This window comes from Zootoca vivipara, chromosome 5 (genome assembly GCF_963506605.1).
Source record: "Zootoca vivipara chromosome 5, rZooViv1.1, whole genome shotgun sequence".
NCBI lineage: Eukaryota > Metazoa > Chordata > Lepidosauria > Squamata > Lacertidae > Zootoca > Zootoca vivipara.
In genome coordinates this window covers 82,728,950-82,754,562 of record NC_083280.1, presented here as the reverse complement: position 1 = coordinate 82,754,562, position 25,613 = coordinate 82,728,950, and the positions used below count along the sequence as shown (strand labels likewise).

General features: G+C 43.3%; 1 protein-coding gene across 4 annotated transcripts in view; it reads right to left on the bottom strand.

Moving 5' to 3' along the window:
- The window catches only part of DLG5 (discs large MAGUK scaffold protein 5), a 103,845-nt gene extending 79,310 nt beyond the window's left edge, over nt 1-24,535 (bottom strand). For all 4 annotated transcript variants that reach the window (XM_060275014.1, XM_060275015.1, XM_060275016.1 and 1 more), the window contains exon 1: nt 24,000-24,535. In XM_060275014.1, coding sequence (XP_060130997.1) covers nt 24,000-24,354 — 355 coding nt within the window. In that variant the 5' untranslated portion in view covers nt 24,355-24,535. The remainder of the gene's footprint in view (nt 1-23,999) is intronic.
- Between the last annotated feature and the right edge of the window lie 1,078 nt (nt 24,536-25,613).

Sequence of the window (25,613 nt, the reverse complement as noted above, 5' to 3'; positions counted from 1 at the left end):
AGAGAAAGATGTGCCAGACACTCTGCACTTAGCAGCAGACAGGGGATCAAAACAATGGCCATCTTTAGAAACAGTTTTCACAGCGACTTCCCACAAAGCCCCTAACAGGGAGTTATCAAGTTGGGACATAATCAAACAGAGACCGACATCCATAGCTTAGTGCTTACTACCTGATGTGTCTGCAATGCCAAACACTATTATGATCTCACTCCTTTTTGGCTATGTAGGTTGGATCCCCACCTCCTGACAGGCACCTACCTACACAGAATATACAGTGGGGAAACCTAATTTTCTACACTCATTGCTACCGTTTCTGCAAAAACTACCAAATTTTTCCATGTATGGCTATACTTTTTGCTTAAAAAAATTAGGCACAAATTGGATGTCGTCTTATACATGGATAGTGAACGCAGGGGGGGGGACATGTGATTAATGGCAGCAGCAAGCAGGAGACTGGCAGTGGTGATTGGGCGGGTGATTGGTGGCTGTGGCAAGGCCTGCTGGGGACTGGCTGTGGCTGCAGCAATTGGCAATGCGACTGGCAGCTGTGGTAAGGCGCGCAGACAATTGGCGACTGTGGAGAGGTGTGCAATCGGCAATGGCTGTGGCAAGCGATCAGCAGGGGCGTGCAGGCAGGTGAGCAATTGGTGGAAGTGACCTCCATCACTCCCCCTAAAAGGTAAACAACTTAATTTCTTAAATTTGGGTTAAAAAAATAGGGGTCGTCTTATACATGGGGTCGTTTTATACATGGAAAAATATTGTAATTTGGGAGTAGCAGGGGACTGGTGGAAGTTGCACAAGCTACTTTTGAGGCCATGGCGGGCCAGAGGGCGGGCGCCAAAGAAAGATGGCAAATGGATCCAATGATTATATTTTAGGTCTACTTCAAGAAACTTGGAATAAGCCCCAGGTGGAACAGATAGTTCCTCAGATAATTTTTGCCAAAAAGTTAACAGCCCATGGAAAACCAGCATAATGTCTGCAGTTATAAGACTGGTTACTGAAAAGGTGGAATAACACAGGCCTTTTAAAACTGACTTGCTCCATAGGATTGAGAGAGGGAAGGAGACTTAAATCGAATAAAATATTTCATGAAGAACAGATTTGTTTAATGCTGGAAATTGCTACAACAGAAATAATATATAATAAAATATGAGCTTAAAAAATATCAAGACACGCTTTGCTCTATCGTCTTAACAGAGGAAGAGGAAGCTGCCACAAAACATCATCTTGCTACAACTTCCTTAAAATGTGCAACAGTAAACTAATGATATCACACCCGCCACTAGCTCAAAATGCTTTTCACGCAGAGCCTACAGTGCAGCCACACAATCCCATGACCCACAAATAACCTTGGCATTAGCGTTTCTTCACACATGCCCTATTTCCTTAGGCATCTCAAACTTCAAAACAAGAGATGCCTTTTAAAACCTTCAGCTGCATTCAAATTTCCTTCTCCGTAATGATACAAGTGCCAGGATGCACATTTGAAACCATCACCATGTTTTCAGCTACAACTTCAACCAACAAGTCAGCTGACCCTACAAAGCATAAGGAGAGATATAGTTTTCCCAGAAGTATTGGCTTGTTTCAAGAACTGAATGGAAAAGGCCTGAGAATTACATCACTACTGGGCGACTGGGAACACAAGAAATCTGGATTCTTGTTAAAAGCTTCCTACCCCTCTCTTGGGACACAGAGTTTAAACCACAGAGCCTAGGGCTTGCCGATTGGAAGGTCTGCAGTTCGAATCCCCACAACAGGGTGAGCTCCCATTGGTTGGTCCCAGCTCCTGCCAACCTAGCAGTTTGAAAGCACGTCAAAGTGCAAGTAGATAAATAGGTACTACTCCACCAGGAAGGTAAACGGTGTTTCCGTGTGTTGCTCTGGTTTCGCTAGAAGCGGCTTAGTCATGCTGGCCACATGATACAGAAAAACTGTCTGTGGACAAACGTCGGCTCCCTTGGCCAGTAAAGCGAGATGAGCACCACAACCCCAGAGTCGTTCGTGGCGGTACCTAACTGTCAGGGGTCCTTCTTACCCCTCTTTCCCCCCTAAAAGTGGCACACCATTCTGTCCCTAGAGCTCCATGAGCTGTGGTACAGTAGTTAGAGTACTGGACTCGGAGGTCTGGGTTCAAATTCTTCTTTCTCCATACAGTTTGCACAGTGATCATGGACTCATTGTTACCTCTCAGCCTAATACGCCTCACAGGGTTGCTGTAATTGGGGGGGGGGAGAGAAGAGAGCATCTTATGAGCTTGCTTAGAGGATCATCACTATATTAAATATAATAAATGAAACTAAGGCTGCACCCACTTACCTGGAAGTAAACCCTATTAAATACAATGTAATGGTTAGGAATGCACTGTAAATCAATTTCACTCAGTCTTCTCAATGTCCTTTAATCCCAGGTAACTTTAATCACAAAGTTATCAAAGCAACGCCAGGCTCCTGTGCACATTTTAACCCAGGTGAAACACGTGGTGAATCTAAATAGAGGGGTGCAAGGGGAATTCCTGCACAAGTGGAGATGGAAAGATTAATGGGCATGTGGAGAGCTTTGAAGTCTGAAGATAATACTCACAGTTCTCATTATAACAATTATGTGACTTAGTCACCAAGAGCAAGAAATCACAGAGGACGACCTGTGTCATTCAATTTAGAGTCCCGTTTTGAATTCTACACTTGGCCATATTGACAGCAACCTCAATACATGGACCAAACCTGACATGGACAATGATATCATAACTATGTATTCCATATCATAACTCAGTATTCCAAAGCATGCATTCAAGGAGGAATATTATTTAGTTGCACATACAACTGTTCAATGTATCTTCTCCCACTTTTATTTCTCTCTCTCCCAACCCCTCTCCACCACTTAAGTTTGGGCAGGTAAACGTGACGCGCTAGGAATAGAGATGTAAAATTTCTGGAAATTTTGAAGCTTGGGGGGGGGGGACGTTTTTTTCCGGGGGGAAACGGAAATTTTTGGAAAAATTGAAAAAATGCTACACTAGCACTTCTTTTTTCTTTTCCAGATTGAAAGTCATTCTGTTACTTTAGAAACATAAAATATGACTATGGACAATTTTAATTATAGCGTATCCAAACAATTATTACAAACAGAATTTACTTTTAAAATATTTATTTGTATTTGTAACAAATGGAGCAACAATCTCCTGAAGTGTTTACTAGTTTATGTGGAACAAAAAAAACTCCACATTTTTTTTAATCCAGAAGTTACAATTATTCATATTTCCTCTTCACAGTATTTTAAAAAACATTCTCATAAAAAGAATGAAAGTTTCAATGAATGGGCATGAAATTTAATCAGAATCATTTTCTGAGCTGTAATGATCTTCCAGTGCTTTGAGGCCTAGTGAAGAGGAACAGAACCAATTGATACGCATGAAAAACAAAACTGAAACCTTTTTCTTTTCTGGTAACAACAGCACCTCCTAAAGCAGGGGTGTCAAACTCAAATTCATCAGGGGCCGCATCAGCAGTATGGTCACCCTCAAAGGGCTGGTTGTATCTGTAGGACTATGTGTCCACTCTTTATTATCATAAATTATTGTCACTGCATTCAATTATTATTGTTTTTTCTAATAATGTAAGTAATAACTAGCTCTGAAAGCAGAAACATAGTCAGAATAATGGCAAGTAGATATTCAAATGTACAATTATTGTACAATTTATTGAAAAATGATTTTTGGTAACTGCACTGGGTGGTGGAGGCTCACTAGGGTTTCATGCAGGACCTTTGCAGAGCTACTAGTACCTGGAGATGCTGGGGTCCTTCTGCATGCAGGACAGATGTTCTGCCAGTGAGCCACCACCCTTCACCAAAGGGACTGGCTGAGGTTGACTCACTGGAGCTGCTCTCCTGGTTCCAGGGTTTAAGGGCCAGAAGTATAAAGCAGCATCCTATGTTTCTGAGGAGAGGGAGAGGGAGAGGGAGGGGAGGGGAGGGGAGGAAGGAAGGAAGGAAGGAAGAAAGAAAAGAGGGAGTGGGAGGGAGAGAGGAAGGAAGGAAAGAGGGGAGAGAAAGAAGAGTAGGAAATAAGGAAGGGAATAAAGAAGGAAAGAAAAAGAAAGAGGGAGAGAAGACAGAAAGGGAGAAAGAAGGAAGGAAGTAGAGGGAAAGAAAGAATAAGAATGAGGGAGAGGAAGAAAGATGGGAAGGACGGAAGGAAGGAAGGAAGGAAGGAAGGAAGGAAGGAAGGAAGGAAGGAAGGAAGGAAGGAAGGAAGAAAAGAGGGAGCAGGAGGGAGAGAGGAAGGAAAGAGGTGAGAGAAAGAAGAGTAGGAAAGAAGGAATAAAGAAGGAAAGAAAAAGAAAGAGGGAGAAAAGACAGAGATAAAGAAGGAAGGAAGGAGAGGGAAAGAAAGAATAAGAACGAGAGAGAGGAAGAAAGAAAGGGAAGGGGGGGTCGCCGCCTTGATTCAGCGCCAGAAAAGAGTGTGAAGGGACCCAGGGGCAAAAAGCGTGAGGCAGCGGGTGTCCGTTTTAGGAGAAGTGCGTAAAGCCTCAGAGTTGCACGTTCATGAGGAGGAGGCGGCGGCGGCGGCTTGCCGGGTCGGTGCCCGGCAGTGCCGTGCGGAGAGTCCCGAGCCTCTGGGACGCAGCAGTGCTCTGTAGCACTTTGAATCCTCCTCCTCCTCCTCCACGTGGCGCTGCTGGGTGCTTTGTCTGTGCTTCAGCAGCAGCAGCAGCCGTTTCCAGGCGCCGAGCCGTGGCAGGAGGAGGAGGATTCAAAGTGCTACAGAGCACTGCTGCGTCGCAGAGGCTCGGGACTCTCCGTGCGGCGCTGCTCCGGCCGCCTTTCTAACCCCCCCCCAGCACCAGCTGTTTGTCAACGCTTTGTCGGCGCGGCGCTTCAGCAGCAAGGTCCCGCTGGCTGGGGCGCTTGGCGGGACACATGACGAGGTCTGGCGGGCCGGATTTGGCCCCCGGGCCTTGTGTTTGACACCCGTGTCCTAAAGGAAGAAATTTATCTTGTTCTAGCATTGGAGAAAAATAAAAAAATTCCTTCAGTAGCACCTTAAAGACCAACTAAGTTTATATTTTGGTATGAGCTTTCGTGTGCATGCACACGAAAGCTCATACCAAAATTTAAACTTAGTTGGTCTTTAAGGTGCAACTGAAGGAATTTTTTTATTTTGCTTCGACTCAGACCAACACGGCTACCTACCTGTAACTAGCATTGGAGAGTTCAGTTTGTAACTAGGACTTGCTTGTCCTCACAGAAATTAGAATAATCTGATCCATACATATTTTTTTAAAAAACGATTTATAAAATATTTGAACCCCTTATCTTAAAATATTTTATTCATCGTGTTAAAATAAAACAATCTATTTTTTATTTTTCCAATTTTTCGGGGGGGGGGGGGAGGCTTCAGGAAAAAAACAGAAATAACCCGTTTTTCCCCTGGATTTTTCTGGGTTTTACCCAGGCCTTCACATCTCTAGCTACGGATAGAGTGTGTCTCTCTCTATCCCTGTTGGACTCTTATCTATTTGGAGGGAGGATACTTCCCTACATCCCTGGCAGGTAGGGGGATGAGAGCCTTCCCCCACACACCATTCATGTCTTCAAAGGGGTGGGGAATGGGGGCACAAAACGCACACATAGCGTGTCCTTGAGATTGAGACGCAAGATAAACCTTGACAGAGCTGAAAATGGGGACTATCATGTCCCACTGAGAGGTGGGGAGGAAAGTGCTTCAGATTAGGGAAGGAGACAGAATCATAGAATTGTAAAGTTGGAAGGGGCCACAAGGGGTCATCTTGTTCAACCCCTTGCAATGCAGAACTCTTTGACCCAGGACCCTGAGATTAAGAATCTCATGCTCTACCAACTACCAAATTGCATTGGAGTTAACAGGGGAGAAAAACCCAGTATTATTGCCTCTCCCACACTCAACAGCACATAGAAACTCTTTGCTATCATGCCTGGAGGGCGGCAGAAGCCACATTCTCACTAATGTTGTCTTTGGGGGTGGGATCTGGCCTTTGCATATGCTCACTACGGAAGCCAGGGGAGAAAGATGCACAGAAAGATACTTGAGTAACACGGCCTGGTAATACAGTGGTGCCTTGCTAGACGAATTTAATTCGTTCCACGGGTCTTTTCTTATAACGAAAAAATTCGTCTAGCGAGTCCCATAGGAATGCATTGAATTTTTTTCGCATTGTTTTTTGCCCATAGGAACGCATTAATTGAATTTCAATGCATTCCTATGGGAAACCGCGATTCGCCAGACGAATTTTCATTCGTCTAGCGAGGCAACCTCCGCTCGAAAAATCCTTTCGTTAAGCGGAAATTTCGTTAAGCAGGGCATTCGTTAAGCGAGGCACCACTGTAATACCTTTCTACTAATTTCTGTTGGGGGCTTCTACCTCCTAGAAGCATTTGAGGTGGAAGGTTGGGGTGGCAAATGAGCATAACTGCACTCCACACTTCAAACTACTACAAAGCACTCTACGTGATGTGGCCCTTGAAGGATACTGTACTCAGAAACTTCTAATGGTCCAAAACACAGCAGCCAAGATAGTGGCCAGTGTTCCACTTAGAACTCAAATAATGTTTGTTCCATTATAAGAATTTTATAACAATTTTTTTTTAAAAAAAATGTAGTAAATTAAATTAAGAGCATTTTCTCCCTCCTTCCACCGCCACCATACTGGTTACATAATGTTTTGCACAGAAGTTGCTTTCTGTTCCTGCAACACTAATTTAAACTACAGCAGAGATATATAATCAGTGGCTTAACGCCAGCTGTAATTACGCCCAGTTTGGGTTGATTTGCATGAATGGGGAGACTGTTGTACTCAAGTTGTAGCTGATAACCACTGTAGTTTATTATTCGTGTAATGACTACTTCAGCGGTTGTTCACGTAAAGTAGTGGTTCTCAAAGTTTTTTTTTCCCTCTGGGCCACACCTTCAGAATAAAAAAATGCTCATGCCACAATTTTTTTATTGATACCCTGGAAAACACAACTAGGATTGTCCTCAGTATCGCTTCATGTTCTTGCTCTCATTTTGAAAAGGTATCTATCCATAATCTACAAATAAAAAAATTATCTGATGCTATCCCATTCCATACTATTCTGTACTATACTGAAATGTTTCTTTGATTGTCCTTGAATCTTCCTGCCACACTTGGTAGTCTCTCCTGCCACTCCCTTCGAGAACTACTGATGTAAAGATACCTTACAGGATTTAGCGATGGTGCCAGTATTCTAACTACTGAGTTCAGGGAGGTAAAATGTTTTAGAACTTACACATAATACACGTTGGCTTTCTGATGCCACAGACTTCTGTCCAAAATTGCTCAAATGTCTCCAGCCTATTAGCTGTCATCATTCAGGAATATTAAAGCTCCACCTTTGGGACTGCGCTCAGAGGAGGAAAAAACATTGTGTCTGGATAACGTTAGGAGGTTTAATTCAGACACTACACCAAACTATGGTAAGGAAAGCTTAACTGCAGTTTAGTGTGATGTCTGAAACAGACAAACCATAGTTAACAGTCATTGCTCTGCCCTTGGAGGCCACTATCAATTGGACAGGTAAGCAGAGAGAAAATCAAAGAATGGAAGCATGTGCAGTATTAGGTTTGCCCACACATTTCTAAGCTACGGTATGTCTGAGTTCAAGCAATGATTTGGTGCAGTATCTGACTTGAAGCAAAGTGTATACAACTTACATACTAGGGGGAGCCAGATTACACGTTATTCCACCATCAGACATCTACACATAAGGCTTAGCATTTATAGGGCCTAAACATAGCATGTGACACACACTACGCAAAACTACATGATCACTAGCCCTCAATAATTAGTGAAACAACTGCTCTGTGGCAGTCCCAGAGGCAGAGCAGAGATGGCATGCCCCATAAACAGAGACTCAAGCAAAAACTGATATTTTTAGCAGCATAGTTTGTATTCCTTTTCATCTTTAAACTGTTTAACATGGTTGATTTTGAGATATATCTTTGTTTACATTAGGGCATGCGACAATCACATAAAATTAAAAACAATAAAACACTCAGATAAACATTTCTGAATATATTCACAAAGTTGTGTCAAGGTGTATATAGCAAAATTACAACAATTATTACCAATATGAAATGATGCATAGTGATGTGTATTTGCTTAGATTGGTGAGCATAAGTATTTTGTATCAATAACAATTAGCTTTTGCGTGAAATTATAGGGAGGGGGGAGGGGGGAAATTAAAATATATACTTCATGTATGCCAGACCGTTCTACTGTTCTATGATTCTATGAAATGCCTCATTATTTGTGTAATCCATCATCATCATCATCATCACACCAGACTGCATAAAAATTGTCATGTTTCTTTTGGCCTCTTGCTACGTTTAATTTTTATGTCAGTTTTTCAAATAATGCTGTTTGTGAACTGCATATCATTGGTCCATAGTTAATAACTGTAATGATTTCCATGTTCTGGCAATAGTTTTTCTTGCAGCAGTTAATATATGTGTCATGAGTTTTTGTTTCTTACTGGCAACATATCGTGACTATATAAGTTAAGCAGAGCCAGTCCTGGGGTCATAGGGATTGTCTGCCTTGTAATCAAATATATTTATGTAAATACATTAAAAAAGAACTGACCATATTTTAAGTTGAAACAACACATACATTGCATGGTATCTTTTTCAATGCAATGCCCCTGCTATAACTGTGATGGATCAACGGCACATTAAAATTCCATTTATAGAGAGTAAATGGATGGTGGTTCTATGGTTTCACACCCAACGTATTTTCAAGCCACTTCTCGTCAGGCATTTAAAGCACCCACGCAGAGAGAAGCAACAGAAGAAGCAAATAGGAAAAAAGAGAGCTTTAATGATTAGCAAGGTACTTTATCCAAACCAAGGAAATTTATAGCAAACAAGACTCCCTTCAACAAACCCACCTACAGGCATTTAACCCCTCCCCCCCCAAAAAAGATTTCTACTTAAACCAATGTTAAGAGAGCTAAAACCAAGAGAGTATTTGTTTATTTTCTTTCAAAAAGAGATGCATTCCCTGCTTTCATCCAGTGCTCAAGATGGCTTCTAACAAAGAAGCAGCAGCATATCTGAAGTGTTCCTGCATGTACTATGCAGAGTACAGTTTGGCTCCCTGGAAATCACAGCTAATTACAGTATGTCTCAAGTTTCTACCCCTTCAGGTTGTGAATGAATTGACCAGTTTACACAAACAAAAACAGAGCATACAACACTCTAGAATCTGTGAAATGTGTAACAGAGGGGAATAAGGGGAGGAGTTGCCACCACAATTAACAGTAATATCCAAATCCCTAACTTTTTTATATACAGTATATAAAAAAGGTTTCTAGCTTCAGATAACAAAGTCTGCATTCACATGACAGCTTTTTTTCCATTTTTGTGACTTTCCTCCTATTTCTACAGTATATATGAGCTTTCACATGATGTAAAAGCCACTTCCAGAACTATTGTGGAACAGAGCACAAGTTTAATAGTCATTTCTATCGATTTCCTCCCCAGAAGCAAATAAACATGCACTATATTCCACTATAGTTCCAGAAATGGTTTTTACATCATTTGGAAGCTCACATATAATGCAGAACTTAGGGTTAGGGAAAAGTGATGAAAACAGAACAAATTGCTATGTGAATGCAGCCAAAATATATACAGTATACAGACCAGTTAGCTTCATAAAATCATAGAATTGTAGAGTTGAAAGCAACCCCAAAGGTCCTCTAGTCCAACCCTCTGCAATGGAGAAATCTTAACTAGATCATGCATGGCAGATGGCCATCCAACTTCTGTTTAAAAATTTCCAAGGAAGGAGAGTCTATCATGGTCTACACCAGGGTTCAGCAAACTTTTTCAGCAGGGGGCCGGTCCACTGTCCCTCAGACCTTGTGGGGGCCGGACTATATTTTGGAAAAAAATATGAACGAATTCCTATGCCCCACAAATAATCCAGAGATGCATTTTAAATAAAAGGACACATTCTACTCATGTAAAAACACCAGGCAGGCCCTACAAATAACCCAGAGATGCATTTTAAATAAAAGGACACAATCTACTCATGTATAAACATGCTGATTCCCGGACCATCCACGGGCTGGATTTAGAAGGCGATTGGGCCGTATCCGGCCCTGGGCCTTAGTTTGGAGACCTTTGGTCTACACAGTGTCGTCTGCTCTAACAACTAGTTAATGCTAACTATGTGTAGCTTTGAACAAATGAACTTGAACCATAAACATTGGTACCTTGGTTCTCAAACTTAATCTGTTACGGAAGTCTGTTCTAAAACCAAACTGTTGCAAAACCAAGGCGCGCTTTCCCATAGAAAGTAATGCAAAACGGATTAATCCGTTCCAGACTTTTAAAAACAACCCCTAAAACAGCAATTTAACTATCTAACGAGACCATTGTTCCATAAAATGAAAGCAATAATCAATGTATTGTACTATAAAATAAATAAGACAGTATTGTAGATGATAAAAAAAATATTTTTTTTTCTTACCTGCACTGATGATAGCCATTGTTTTGATGGGGGGCTTTTATCCATTTTCGCAGTCACACAATCAATCAATCAATAGCTGAACTGGGTTCCACAGTGTCACAAAAACAAATTAACTATTTTATGCAAAATAAATAGCAAAAACAAAAGCGCAAAATACAGTGGTACCCTTGGCTCTCAAACTTAATCCGTTCCGGAGGTCTGTTTGATTTCCAAATTGTTAGAAAACCAAAGTGTGGCTTCTGATTGGTGCAGGTGCCCCGGAAACAATAGCCAACAACCGCATTGGATATTCGGCTTCCGAAAAACGTTTGAAAACCAGAACACTTTCGGGTTTTGGGTGTTTGGGAACCAAAGAGTCTGAGAACCAAGGTACCACTGTATTGTGATACTTTGTTTAATAAACCAAAGTCAATGTTAACCACAGTCCTGGGTTTAGAGGACAAAGGAAGCAACGAACGAACAACCATAAATGGAGGCTTCGGCTTCCAAACTCCTTTCCTCAATTGTGCAGGAGGTAGAGAGAGGAGGGAGAGGGAAAGAGTCAAGGAGGAAGCTCATTCATGTCACACTAAACCATGGTCTAATTTCTACATGCAGACATTAAATGGAACACAGGACAACTAAAACCTGCATCATGTTACTGAGTCACATAAAAACCAAATCATGTTATCCTATATAATAAAGTCCAAGTGTCCCTGCGTCCAAGTTTTCCCGTGTGTCCCTGGGTCACTGCACATGGGCCCCAGGGACACAGGGATTGGACAGCAGAGACTGCACGCGCTCTCTCTCCCCCCCCCTGCCTCCTCCAACCGCCGCTCCCTGCTGGACACCGCCTCACTGCAGGGCACGTCAGGGAAGCGAGGGTGGAGGCCGGCGGAGGCCTCCTCCTCACAACCCTCCCTGGCCCGTAAGAGGAGCGGCGGGAGGCCACGAAGCAGCGGTGGCGAGGTAGGCATTTGTGTCCCCCGTCCTTCCTGTTGGCGGCTGGGGGGCAGGAACGGAGGAGGAGAAAGCAGCGCTTTCTCCTCCTCCGTTCCTGTCCCCCTGCCGCCGACAGCAAGGACAGGTCCCAGGCTTCGGAGAAGCGCTGCGCAAGCTGCCCAAGTTTATAGTATATAAGAATTGTAGTACTAGATTCTCTTATACAGCATAGTTATTTGAAAGCATTTTGAAGAGGTAATGGGCAAGCTTAAACAACATTTTAAAACCTTGCCTTTAAGAGCATTACACTGGTCATCGTAAGAGAAAATATTTCATGCCATGTTTTTAATTTTTTGTGGTATTGCCAATTCTTTTCATTGGAAAAATGGAGGGAAAGTCCATGATGTGTGACAATGAACTCCGGGAATGTGAAATGTGCTGCTTCATGGCTTATATTCCCTCTCTGCAAAGCCCCCAAATTCTGCATAATCACCAATGCAGCAAGAATAATAATAATAATAAATCAAGCAAATTGAGACAAAACCCACATCATCTACATAATTTATTCCAAGTCAAGTGAGGTTTATTTATATATGTTTTCCTTGCAATTACTGCACTCAAACTGGTACAATAGAATACCATATTGTATGAGAAATCAGGTTTCTTACAAAAGTGAATACTGTACTCAAAACTATCAAATCACGGAACAATCTGAATAATCAAATTCTCAACAAATTCTCATTATACTAAACTCACCATCAACATTACGATGACAGAATTAAATAGTGATTCATTTTATCAACAGTAGAAAACAGCAGCAACAAAATATAGATTAAATTAAAAGGAGCAGAATCTGCAGCAAAATGTTATCATGCAAGACGCTCCTGTTCAGAGTTCCAGCAAGCCAGTCCACCTTGTTTCAAAGTATTCCATTCCATTTCTACACACCCTTGCAACAAGTCAGGCTCAGTCCTCAATAAACTGTCCACTTCCCCTCATCCCTACAATAGTTGTTTGGAACTTCTGCAAAACTCTCCTCTCACAAAGCCTGGAGATACCTCCTTTCTGTGCAAGATGTTTCCATTGTGGCAACACAAAAACCCACACTTGGTGAAATAGTTTGCTATTACCATATTAACTCGAATGTAATACACACCTTTTTTGGCCAAATTATGTCATAAAAATTAGACTGCGCATTAGATTTGATGATGCATTTACATTCACCAGCAAGTATGTTTTGGATTTCAAGGTTTTGAAAATTGAGGTGCACATTAGGTTCGATGGCACGTGAGATTCATGTAAACACTGTAGCACAGGAGCAATTAAGGTATTAGAAACACATAGCTAAAACTTCAGCTTTACGGAGAATATGTTTCTTTACAATCAGCGGCCCTGTCACAGGAACAAGCATGGCTCCAACATCTTCATGGCTCTCTTAGAACAACACTTTCCCAGCTCCTGTTTCAAAAAAACATCCTCTCATATACTGATGTCATCTTTATCTTCTGGACTCATAGACAGGAGTCACTCATACAGGGAGACTGCTGAGTTTACATCAAGAGATGTCAATGCTATTACCTTCAGACTAAACTGAGGCAGTGGATTTCCAACACACTATGTGTGCTAATCGGCAGACCAATGCCACAATGTCTGTGTTCTCAACCACTGTTTTGTGATTTGTCACTGTCCACAGTTTTTCACAATTCATTTCCCGCTGACCTTGGTGTTTATTATTTTCTCCAGCTGTGTGTGTGTATGCACACACTTCATACCTCCAATGTAGCCCACAAAAACATGTTAAGGTTCCCTGACTCTTTGCACCTGTAGCTAAAACCTTCACAGTGTGGTCCAAGTGCAAAATTTGTTTCCCCCCTGACATATGAACACAAGTCATTAACAGGTCCAGAGCCAGTCAATAGTGTGTGGTCTTATAAATAGATTCTCCATGGTGTCATCATTGATGGCTTTTAAAATAACTTTGAAAACATTTTTTATTCCTGGCTGTATTTAGCTAATTTGCTGTATGGGGAGTTAACTTTTAATTCTGTATTTGTATTTTATAATATTACTAGCTGGCCCTGCCATGCGTTGCTGTGGGTTATTTGTGTGATTTCCCCTACCCTGTGCCGATCCATGACATATTCCTGGGATTCCCCCACTCCTACCCTCAGGCTTATCCATGATTCCCCCCCTCATCCCTGTGAATCCCCCAACTCTGTCCTGATCCATGACCTGTTATGCCCCCTCTTCCCCCCAACCCCGGCTTATCCCTGTGATTTCCCTCCTCTCCTCCGTCCAAACCCCCTCCGCCCCCCCGGTTATCCCTGTGACCCGTTCATTTTGCACACACTCATTCCCCCAATGCGCGTGTTCTGTAAAATTTTGCCCTGTCCCAACCCTGACTCCCCTACCCACGTGTTATGTGAAATAACATTCATTCTACCCAAAGGCACGGCCTTGTAAAAGGCCCATATTCAGTTGATTCTATGCTGCGGTCTATTCGGCCCCTCCATCCCCCACCCAGGCAGGCCCCTAAATCCACTCAGCCTAGTCTGCAAAGCCGAGGCAAAATACTGCGGAGAGGGCAGGTTTCATCCCTGTGTCTCCCCCCACCCTGTTCTGACCCATTACCTATCCCTGCCCCCTATTCGCCCCCCCCCCCCAGTCAGGCCCCTACCTCCACTTGGCAATATTGGGTCCTGTTGCTGCAAAAGGTCTGTTTTCAGTTGGTTGCTGTGGAATTTTGTGATGTCATCTGGTGGCGCAGCTTTCGAGGCAGCAGTGGGTGATCTGCCTTTCTATTGGATGCTGCTGGAGTCTTCAGAGCTTCTGCTGGTGACGTCTAATTTGGGTGCCACCTTTTTTTGCATTTAATCATTATTTTAGGTATGAAAGGTTTGCTTTTTTGGAATTCTTTTTATGCCAGATTCCTCACTGATGGGCATGGAACGTTGTGGCCAAATTTGTTACATTATAGTTCAGTGGTTACGGAGAAAGACTGTGACCTCTGCGCATGCAATGCCTACATATATATATATATATATATATATATATATATATATATATATATATGTGTGTGTGTGTGTGTGTGTGTGTGTGTGTGTTGTGGTGTTATAAAGTGTTCTCTTAAAACTGACTTGCAAGGGGAATGGGCCCTGAGTGATGGGGGTAGGAACACATTACATTTTTTTCTGGTACTTTTATCAGTAATTTTGCTAAGCTGTTAAAAAAAAGTTTAATTTGGGGGTTGTTTTAATTCTGTTATGGTTTCATCACTTTTTAACTATTATCTTTAATATGTTTTTAGCTTTCTGTATTTTATTTGCAATAACTTGCACAAGCCACCTTGAATTCTGGCCTGGGAAAAGGCTGGATATAAATGAATGAATGAATGAATCTTTGAACCATTTCATTTCACCAACTATTGTTAAGATTAACCAGTTTAGGGTTAATATGTAACACTAAAATGGAACTGGAAGCTTCTGATCTCACTGCAGCCACGTTCAAAGACAGGGGAACAGAGTACATAAGCTTGAGGCTTGTTGCTGCTCATAGAATCATATAATTGTAGAGGTGGAAGAGACCCTGAGGGTCACCTAGTCTAACCCCCTGCACTGCAGGAATCTCAACGAAACCATCCATGACAGATGACCATTCAACCTCTGCTTAAAAACCTCATCTTCATGACACTAAACCAAGGCTGAGCATTATATGCAAACCAAGACATTCTCTTTCCCCACCATGGTTGTCAATGAGGAATTAAATTATGCTGTATGAACTAGTGACACGAGGAGTGTGATAATACACCTTGCCTACTCCCTCAGTTGTCTTCTATACATTCAGCTGATGAATGCAGGAAGGTGACTGATCTATTTGCACCATCAAGCCAATAGCAAGTGACACATGCAATCATCTCGAGGTTTGATTACTTAAACTGGGAAAAAACCAAACTATTTCATATAATGACTAGTTGGCCCTGCCACGCATTGCGGTGGCTCAGTTTGTTAAATGGAGCCTCAGAGTCCCACTTCAGACTCCCCTCACCTTCAGAGTCCCCGTTTTTCATGTGTTATGTTTACATAGGTGCATCCCTGTGTCTCCCCCCACCCTGTTCTGTCCCTCCCCCCATCCCCCAGTTCATCCCTGTGATTGGGCCCACCCTGTCCCAATCTATGACCTATTCACCCCCCATCCCCCACCCAGGCAGGCCCCTACCTCCACTTGGCCTAGTCTGGAAAGCGGCCTAGTCTGCTGCGGCCTATTCAGTCTGCTGGGCAATGTTGGGCCTTGTTGCTGCAAAAGGCCTGTTTTCAGTTGGTTGCTATGGAATTTTGTGATGTCATCTGGTGGCGTGGCTTTGGAGGCAGCAGTGTGCAATCTGTCTTTCTATTGGATGCTGCTGGAGTCTTCAGACCTTCTGCTGGTGATGTCTAATTTGGGCGCCACTTTTTGTGTTTAATCATTATTTTAGCTGGAAATGTGTGGGTTTTTTTTGGGGGGGGGGAAATATGCCTGATCCCTCCCTGATGGGCAAGGTACGCTTTGTCCTAATTTGATGCAATTTGGTTTAGCAGTTACTGAGCAAGGCTGTGACCTCCGCGCATGCAGTGGGAACATTTTTATATATATAGATGATGATGTTTGGGAGTCTACAGGCAAGATTGCTAAAATGTATATACAGAAGCCCTATCTCCAAATCTGCATCAAGAAACTGCTAACGCTCAGAACACAGATTCAGGTTTCGTCCTTCAAAATGTTAATTTTGTATTTGGTCATGCTATAAAACTGCAATGCATCAGAGCTATGACTCAGGAAAAAAAACACATTATCAAGACAGAGTGTGTGTGTTTTGAGCAAAAATTTTGCTTTGTCATCCAATACACATTTCCGTTTGGTATTCCCAGCCAACCTACAAGGCTGTCAGACACAATGCCCTCAATTTAGTAACTTCACCATTGTTTTTAACTCTATCAAAGCAATTAAGTAAAGCTGCAATCCTATGCCTGCTACCATTGAGCAAAATGGGACTTACAGCCTAATGTACATTATTCAGAAGTTCAGTGGTACCTTGAGTTACAAATGTCTCAGGTTACAAACACTTCAGGTTACAAACTCCTGTAACCTGGAAGAGTTACCTTGAGTTGAGAACTTTACCCCAGGATGAGAATGAAAATCGTGTGCCAGTGGCGCAGCAGCAGCAGCAAGAGGCCCCATTAGCGAAAGCACACCTCTAGTTAAGAACAGTTTCAGGTTAAGAACGGAACTCCGGAACTAATTAAGTTCGTAACTAGAGGTATGTTTTACCAATGAAGACAAAAAAAAAATGTGACAACTGAGATGAGTCATCCTAAACTCAAGACTTATCAGGAGCGCCTAGTTGCCCAGCAACTCTTATTTAAGTCATAACAGTTGCTGGGCAACAAAACTGCATTTACTTATCCTCACCTTTACACCTCACCTTCTCCTTGGCTAAGTCCTGGGCCCTGTCTTCTTTAGGTAGCTAAAACTGGCTTCCAGCTCCTTAGTTGTAGTTCTGTATTTGACTGCAAAGTAAGTAACTGGGATTGGAACAGCAGCACAACCAAAAATATTTGGCATCCCCAAATGTTGGCTTGGCTTACTAGGTAGCCACTATTTGTGGTTGCCTGCAACAGGTGCAGAGGGAGCTCAGGAGTGACGTGGGTCTTTGCTCAATTACAATGGAATTTGGAAAAGGTAAGTAACTGAAATGAACAGCCTAAGAAGCTCTGGCTTCTTCTTAGCTCCTCTTCAATTTTCTAGGACAGTGGTTCCCAACAGGTGGTCCGGGGACCCCCAGGGGTCCGCGAGCTATGCCAGAGGGGTCCTCAAGATCCTATTAGAATAAAAAATATATTAACTATATTTCGTATGAAAACAGATTTTTTGTTTTGGCCGCTTCCTGCATGAGCAGAGTCTAGCGCAAAACTAGAATTAGATAGAGGCAGTAGTTCTGCTGTATGCCGCAAGGACTACAAGAAACTTGGAGATGAGGCAATGAAAAAGATCCTTCCATTTGCAACCACATATCGGTGTGAGCAAGCATTTTCTTCCATGTGTTTCATGAAAAACAAATATAGGAATCGGCTCAACATGCGGTCGGATTTCAGAGTGAAAGTTTCAAGTTTGGAACCTAATATTTCAGAAACAATGGACTCAAAGGACAGATTTAACTCATCTCATTAAGAACTGAAAATTAAAACTAACTGTATACTGATGGAGTACTCTGTTGTAACTGTAAAAAACGTATAAATATAAAATATAAAAAGACTCTTAATTTGGCTCTCACTTTTTAATTTTAGGATTAGGAATTAATGGGGGTCCTTGTCACAATAGTGGCTCGATGAGGGGTCCTCGAGAAAATTTTGTTGGGAACCCCTGTTCTAGGAGAACTCAGAAAGAAGAGGATTGTGCTGCCATTCCCCTGGCTAGCCAGGAGGCATTCACCCTTGCTAAATTTCTGTAGGACTGACCCTGGGCAACCTCAAGATCACAGAATTGTAGAGTTGGAAGGGCCCCTGAGGATCATCTATCCCAATCCGCTGCAATGTAGGAATATGCATTTGTCCCGTATGGGGATTGAACCTACAAACTTGGTGCTATCAGCACCATGCTCTAACCAGCTGAGCTACCCAGGCAGCTATAGCCATGACTGCTCCCTACCACATGCCCTAGCAGAGCTACACAAATAATAAATGCAACATATATAATAAAAGTATTACTTGTGATAGAAAAACAGGCCATGTCCTGCCAAACTTCTCAAGTCTCCTCCTACTGTAGGGCCAGCTCCGGAGGACTGCAAGTGGCTTCCAGGCTAGCTAAGGGTCTGAACCCCCCCCCAAAAAAAGCACCCCCATTCTCACTTCAAACAAAGCCCCAAAGGAAATCAGACACACAGAGAAAGAAGATTGCCCATGACATTTCTCTTTAAAATCAACGTGCCTCCCCAAATCCTAGATTTTGTGCCAACTACACAAACATGCACGTTTTCTTCTATGTGCGCCATAATACTATCCAAATAACCACGATGATTTTATGCAGCTATCATGACAGTGATACGGCAAATAGCAGCCCTTCTCTGACCGCACGACATTAAACGTTACAAACACAGAATACTCACAAAGGAGAGAAGAAGCCTGAACATTTTGGTTCCTGTCCACATATTCGAAGCACAGTAAACTGTTTATCACTTTAAACTCCGGCAAGAGCATTCAAAGAGATGATTGGCTGTCGCCAAACAAGCCTGTAATTTAATTGTGTTTGCCCTAAATTCCTTCATTAACTATACTCTAAATAAGGAGACGGCTGGCTGAGGGAAAGGGCCTTAGGCTAAGCCAAATGGAAACAAACGTGACACAGTCTGAATATATGCATTTTCTTTATCCTATAGATATGCAGAAATGCTTTCCTTGGCTTTTATATCTTTTTTTAAAGTTATTTAAAAAATTTAATTGCATTTTGACAAAGTAATGATCAAAAATAAGAATAAAAATGTGCACCCCACCACCGAGACTATTCCATTGTAACTATCCAACCTTCCAAAATTTCAACACTTCTTGCGACGGTTTGACCCCTTTCTGTTTTAACAGTACAAATTCTACAAACACCCTCCATATCTCCTCAAAATCATTTATATCTAACATACAAAAAAAAAAAAGACAAGTCAGGAGTTGCAGTGACCCAGTCACAGAGAACTGGTCACAAAGCGAAGGTTTGTCCTCAGGGTTAGGGACTTAGGTAGGCCTGAACTCCAAATTAAAAGGCAAGAAGACACTTGCAAGGAACCTCAAGGAACCGTGGGGATCTGGCAAAGGTGCCTAAATGTTCCCCTCAGAACAGATTTCCCTCAGCACCGCCATAGGAAAACAACTCCCACAGTTATTTAGAAGAAAGTTGCATCAGTTAAAAGCATATGAAACGTTTACCCCCCCCCCCAAAAAAAAATTGGCCTCAGAATGAAGGAGCCTCTCCAAATCTAACACAAGGCTCTGTCAGCACTAACAAAGATGACAGTTTAGAATGATAACTGTCAGGGGTAGCCATATTAGTCTGTGGCAGCAAAGTCCACAAAGAACCACGTGGTATCTGTGGATAAGCTTTTGAGGCACAGAGTCAATAATCTATCAACTGAGGATAACACTTCATGCATCTGATGAAGAGGGTCTAAGACAGTCTACAAAGCTTTTGCCATGATCATTCTGTTTTTTTGGATGACAATATTTAGGGAAGTTTTTAATATTTGATGTTTTATTGTATTTTTTACTGTTTTGTTGGAAGCCGCCCAGAGTGACTGGGGAAACCCAGCCAGATGGGTGGGGTATAAATTTATTATTATTATTATTATTATTATTATTATTATTATTATTCCCAGTCCTTATTCAGACTGATCCCAAACGTGCGATTTAAAATCCTTTGGAGAAAGAAACCCAGCAGCGTCCTCAAGGATTGCTGGAACTGGAAATTAACTTGAGAGAGAAGTTACCACTTAGCTGCCTCATAGTGTCTTGACCACAGTCTACATCCTACTCAAGTCAGCGCTAAAAGCACCGCAGGAATATTTATTTTGAGGCCACCACATTCACAAGGTGTCATTTGAGTGAAATAGTGTCTCCACTAGAGGGTGAATATGGCTCTGAGGTATTTGCACGACAGATACCTCAGAAGGGAACCAGCTCCAGTTTACCTCAGACACTCGCCAACTTGTTCTGAGAGAGGGTTAATGGCCATGTTTGCCATTTTCCACTTGGTGTGATGCAGAGATGCCAGATCTAACATGGTAAATTACGTAAGACATTTCTATAATAAAGAGCGTTAGCCAAACAAGTCTAGGTCAAATACTACAGATAATAAAGCAAAGTTCCTTAAAATGTCAGAGGTGTTCTGGAAACTTTGCTCCAAACACCCTCAACACTATATTCACTGTCCCCAAGATGAATCAAGAGAGTCTTGGGCAAGTCTCAAGCTACCCAGCCTCACAAGGTTGTTGTATTGTTCCACAACTCTTCCCATATTGGCTGCTTCTCATGGAAACTCAAATATTGGCACACGATCCGGGACTTCCTTTGGAGCTCAGTTCACTACTCCTTGCGAATGATTCCTTAAGGAACTGGATGCAAGTTGCTTTGAGGGTCAAATCAAGATATAATAGTGGCAGACACACTCGTTTATAAGTCTGCCCTGTTATATATAAATTGGAGGCTGTTTTTTTTTTGAGCAGGAGACAGTCTGTTCCTTCAAGCACTTCCCAGTGTTAGAAACTCAGATATATAAGCTAGGCGCCAAATGGTTCATTAAACCAGGGTTGCAGTCGTCAAAACGGAATGTCCAGTTGCCATTTGGGGGCGAGACGACTCAAAAGTCGTCTTTTTCCACCACCATGTGGTGGACCTGTAAAAGGGTAAAGGAGTATTGGGAAATAATTCATAATGAATTGAAAAGAAATGTTTAAAAGTACTCCCCCCCCCCAAAAAAAAACCTCCAAAAAACCCCAAAGTCCTTTTTATTGGGGATAATTCAGATGGAAATTTCCAGGTGTCAAAAAAGACTATTTATGTATGCCACTACTTCTGTGTTTTGTTAGCCCTAAAATGGAAAACGAATAAGGTCCCAACTAAATAAAAATGGCAACTTAAATTGATGGAATATGTGCAGCTTGCGGACCTAACATACAGAATAAGAGAAAAAGAAGAGCATATGTTCAAAGAAGATTGGAAAATGTTTATTGAATATATGGGAGAAATTGTGTACATTTGAAAACAGTGGCAGCATTAAGAAAATTCAACAGTGTAAACAAGTTTTGAGGGATTTATTAATGGAATACTGAATGGTTCAGTTAATGTAAAATATGCAGGGATTTATGATATGCAAATTGAACCATGGAAAGAGAAGAAGGGAAGTGATAGACATTTTAAGGTTGTTTAATGAATATTTTAAGTTGTAAAATAGAAAACTCAATAAAAATTATACATAAAAAGTCATTTTTCTGAATACAACTTTTGGGTTCCTGAAATTTGTTCTGATTGTGCAGATAAAATATCACTGATGGAATTCTACAGGATGTGTTGCTAGTGTGTGAAAACAAGCAAGATCCAAGGATCCCCAGGCATGCACCTCCAGAGGGTGGAGATATCAGGCACCCAATCCCAGCACGCAAGCATCTTCACTTGGTTCCAAGTGGCCGATAGCCAGGTGTAAAATGCACCTGGCGAATTTCAAACGCTGTTCTCGCCCCTCAGGTACTGGAAATGGGTATGGGGGGGGGGGGGAGAGCCTGAAGTGAAGGAGAGAATCCTACACCCCCGATCTGCATCAGAACACTGTCTCTACAGTAGCCCTCTAAATCAGGGGTAGGTAACCTCAGGCCCATGGGCCGGATGCGGCCCAATCGCCTTCTCAATGCGGCCTGTGGGCGGTCCAGGAATCGGCATGTTTTTACATGAGTAGAATGTGTCCTTTTATTTAAAATGCATCTCTGGGTTATTTGTGGGGCCTGCCTGGTATTTTAACATGAGCAGAATGTGTGCTTTTATTTAAAATATATCTCTGGGTTGTTTGTGGGGCATAGGAATTTGTTTATTTCCCCCCCAAAATATAGTCCGGCCCACCACATGGTCTGAGGGATGGTGGACCAGCCTGAGGCTGAAAAAGGTTGCTGACCCCTGCTCTAAATAATCTATGCCTTTGTTTGAGACAATCTGCAGATAAGTGTCTTGGCAAAGGTGTCTTGCAGAAGGTTCCTGCATTGACGAATTGTGGACAACTTTCAAACTCATAATTAAAACCAAACTTCTCGTAGCTCCTCTCACTTCCCAAGAGAGAACAATCAAAGCACACCGGAAGGCTCTGTTGCCTTTCTACCCATGGATGAAGTCAAATCCTGTCGTATTCCACCAGACTACTCCAGTTCAGTCACCCACCAACAGAAATAATTTCAACACTGCAATGGGCCCTGAAGATTTTAGTTGCTCATCCACATTGGATGCAACAGCACTGCTGATGGAGGGCAAAAATTCAGTTTTCCACTTACCAACACATTCACTCCCTTCCAGGCACAGAAATGGTTAAAGGCATTAATTAAACAAATATGCAGCTTCTCCAAAAAAGTATATCAGGAAGCAATATCTGCTTCAACATTTGTACTTGCTCAACAAGTAGAGGCACCTTGTTGCAGAAAAGAAGCAAGGCTCGTCAACATAATAGTGAGGAGGAAAAAAGCAGATTAAGAACAATAACAACCCCTAAATCAGAGTATAGATAAAACTACCATCAGATCTAAATCTTCTGCCTGCCACCACTGTAGGGATCCTTTGGATCTGGACACAGTGACATATGTCATGGTCTTAGTGGAAGGGATTCACACATTTTGGCTTTGTTGTTTGCCATCTCCACAAAACCCTTTGGCCAAGTTCTGTGGCAGGTGCAAAGCACTCAGGGAAGGGAACAAAATTCGTCCCTGTGCTGAGTTTCTGTGGAAGGCAGAAGCAGTGCCTCATTGCTGCTGGCACCTTCGGCAAAGCCCAATGGATGAGAGACCAGTAGCCTTTCCTCCCCTCAAGCTCCCGATTTATTTATTTCCTGCCTCAACACTGCACTCGGCTTCTTCAGGAAGGACTAGCAGCACCTAACTGTTATAAATCTATTGGCCTACATGGTCATCAATATACAGGTGAAACTCGGAAAATTAGAATATCGTCAAAAAGTGCATTTATTTCAGTAATGCAACATATATTTTTTTAATTTTTACAAATGCTTTCTTTTGGAAATCCCACAGTAATAAAACAAATAGTTACAATAATACAAAAATAAACATCGCAAATAAACAAATAATTACAATTACAACATGCCATGCATCTATCTCATATACTGGTTTCACCCTTTAAGTTGCATTACTAAAATAAATGCACTTTTTGACAATATTCTAATTTTCCGAGTTTCACCTGTATATTTAAAAACTTGATACAATCATGTTGAAAACTGCATGCCTACACATGCACACCAAATAGCAGTAGAGTCGAAAACCATTTAGGTGACGTGTGTTAAATCTATCCCTCCTAGCCTTCTCCAGCCTGGTGCTCTCTAGATGTTTTGAACCACAACTCTCATCAGTCATATCCAGCAGTGCTAATACGTGACATCCTTTTCCATTGCATAGAAGTTTGACACCCTCTATTAATAACAACAGATTTTAAACAGAGCTTTTTCGCATCAGTTGTGTTTTCCTCTATTGCTCTTGGGTGCATTTTTCTCCTCTGGTTTGCATTATTTGCAATTGGCGCTATTGCTTCAACTTTATGTGTGTCACACTGCCTGGAGAGAGGGGATCTGCCAGTAATGCTACTTACTTCTACCACTGCCACCAATACTTTACACTCAGCCTGAAATGTGCTACCATGCATTTCCTCCTGGCTCCTGAATCAATGCAGGCAGGCAAAGCACTCCCTTGGTCCCTGTATCCCAGGCTTCCCCCACCACCAACATGCTGCCCCCCACGAACGATGCAAAGCTCCCCTCCCCACTCACCAGCGGCCTCGCCAGGCTGCGCACCCGTCACGCCGTTATTCAGGTACAGGATGGAAAGCAGGTGAGGCTGCGTCTTCTCCAAGGCCACGCGCAGGTCCTGGAAGTGATCGCGGTCCTTGGCCAGGAGCAGCTTGATAAGCAAGTCGGCCTTGCAGGCGCTGGCAGAGGCTCCCTCCTTCCCTCCATCATCGCTTCCTCCTCCCGTTACCATCCCGGCTTCCTGCAGCTCTCGTAAGTCGATGGGGCTCAGGGTCCCGGCAGCATCCAGCAGCTCGATCACCTTGTCCACCTCCGTCATGGCCTGGGCCAGACTCTGGTGACATTGGGCCAGCAGCTCCTTGTGCTTCGGCTCCATGGCAGCCGGGAGGCAGGCGTTGCAGCCCCGCCGAAAGTAACTCGCCAAACTCCTCGGCTCCCGGGAGGAAGAGTCGCGCGCCCGCTGGGCGCGCCGGAGGCACAGTTGCAAAGAGAAGATGCTTGGCTATGGTGCGTTGCGCCTTTGCCTTTCCTTTCCCTGTCTTCCTTCCTTCCTTCCTCCTTCCTTCCTTCCCTCCCTCCCTCCCCGCACAACAGGCCCCGCCCACCCCCTGCAATCAAAAGGAGCTGGACAACTTTTCTATTTCTTCCCCTGCTCTCCTCCCTCCTTCCAGACAAAGATCCAACGATCCCTCTTCCTTTTCCCACCGCAAAGGCAAGCGCAAAAGAGCGGCTACATTCCGCCTCCAACCCCCCTTCAAAGTCGCCACTCCGGGGGGAAGAATTCCAGAGAAAAGGGGGAAAACAGTGAGAAAAAAGACTTATTTTTGCACACACTCAGGGCAAAGTTATGCAGAAGGGAAAACAACTGTTGCTCTTTCGCTGCCTCCTCGATCAAGCCCACCCACCCCTCGCTTCCCTCTAACTCCCCAAACTCCAAATCAAACAGGTAGCTCTTAAAAAATACCTTTCCTGCACTGGGTCATCACGCGCTGGAGACGGCGGAGGGTGGCGTGCTTCCTGCGTTCCCTAACAGTTCGGCACCTCCTGCCACCCACCAACTCCCCCTAAGAGAGAAAAGGGGGGGCCTCTCCTCCCCCCCTTCCCCCTCTTCTGTTTCCTTCCCTGCCAAAGCTTGGAGAGTTCAGCTGCAAGCTCCGAATTGGCTCCGCTTTTGGCAAAGGGCTCCCCGCTTCATTCCGCCCTACAAAAAATGAAAGCCCGAACCAACTTCTCTCCCACCCAGTTGTAGGGGTATTTTCTTGCGGGGGAGAGACCCCGTTTATACGAAAGGGGGGGGGATGGCAGTGGAAAAGCGAGGGGGGGCGAGGCTTCAATTCCTCCCAGGGCCTCCGCTCAGGAGCCCCGGCAGCCGCACGCAGCCATATTTGCTGCACCGGGCTTCTGCCGCTCCTGCAGTTTTTCCTGGGTGCAGGAAATGCATTTCCCTGCGTTGCCTGCGGCCGCCTTCCTCTCGACTGCAGGAGAGAAGAAAGCGGGCACCCGCCCCGCCCCCAGCACTGGAGAAGCGGGGGGAAAGGAAGGAAGGGAGAAAAAGTGAGGAAGGAAAAGGGGTGCAAAAGCGGGAGGCAACAAGCACCTAGCTGGAGGAGGAGGAGGAAGGGATGAGGGCGATGG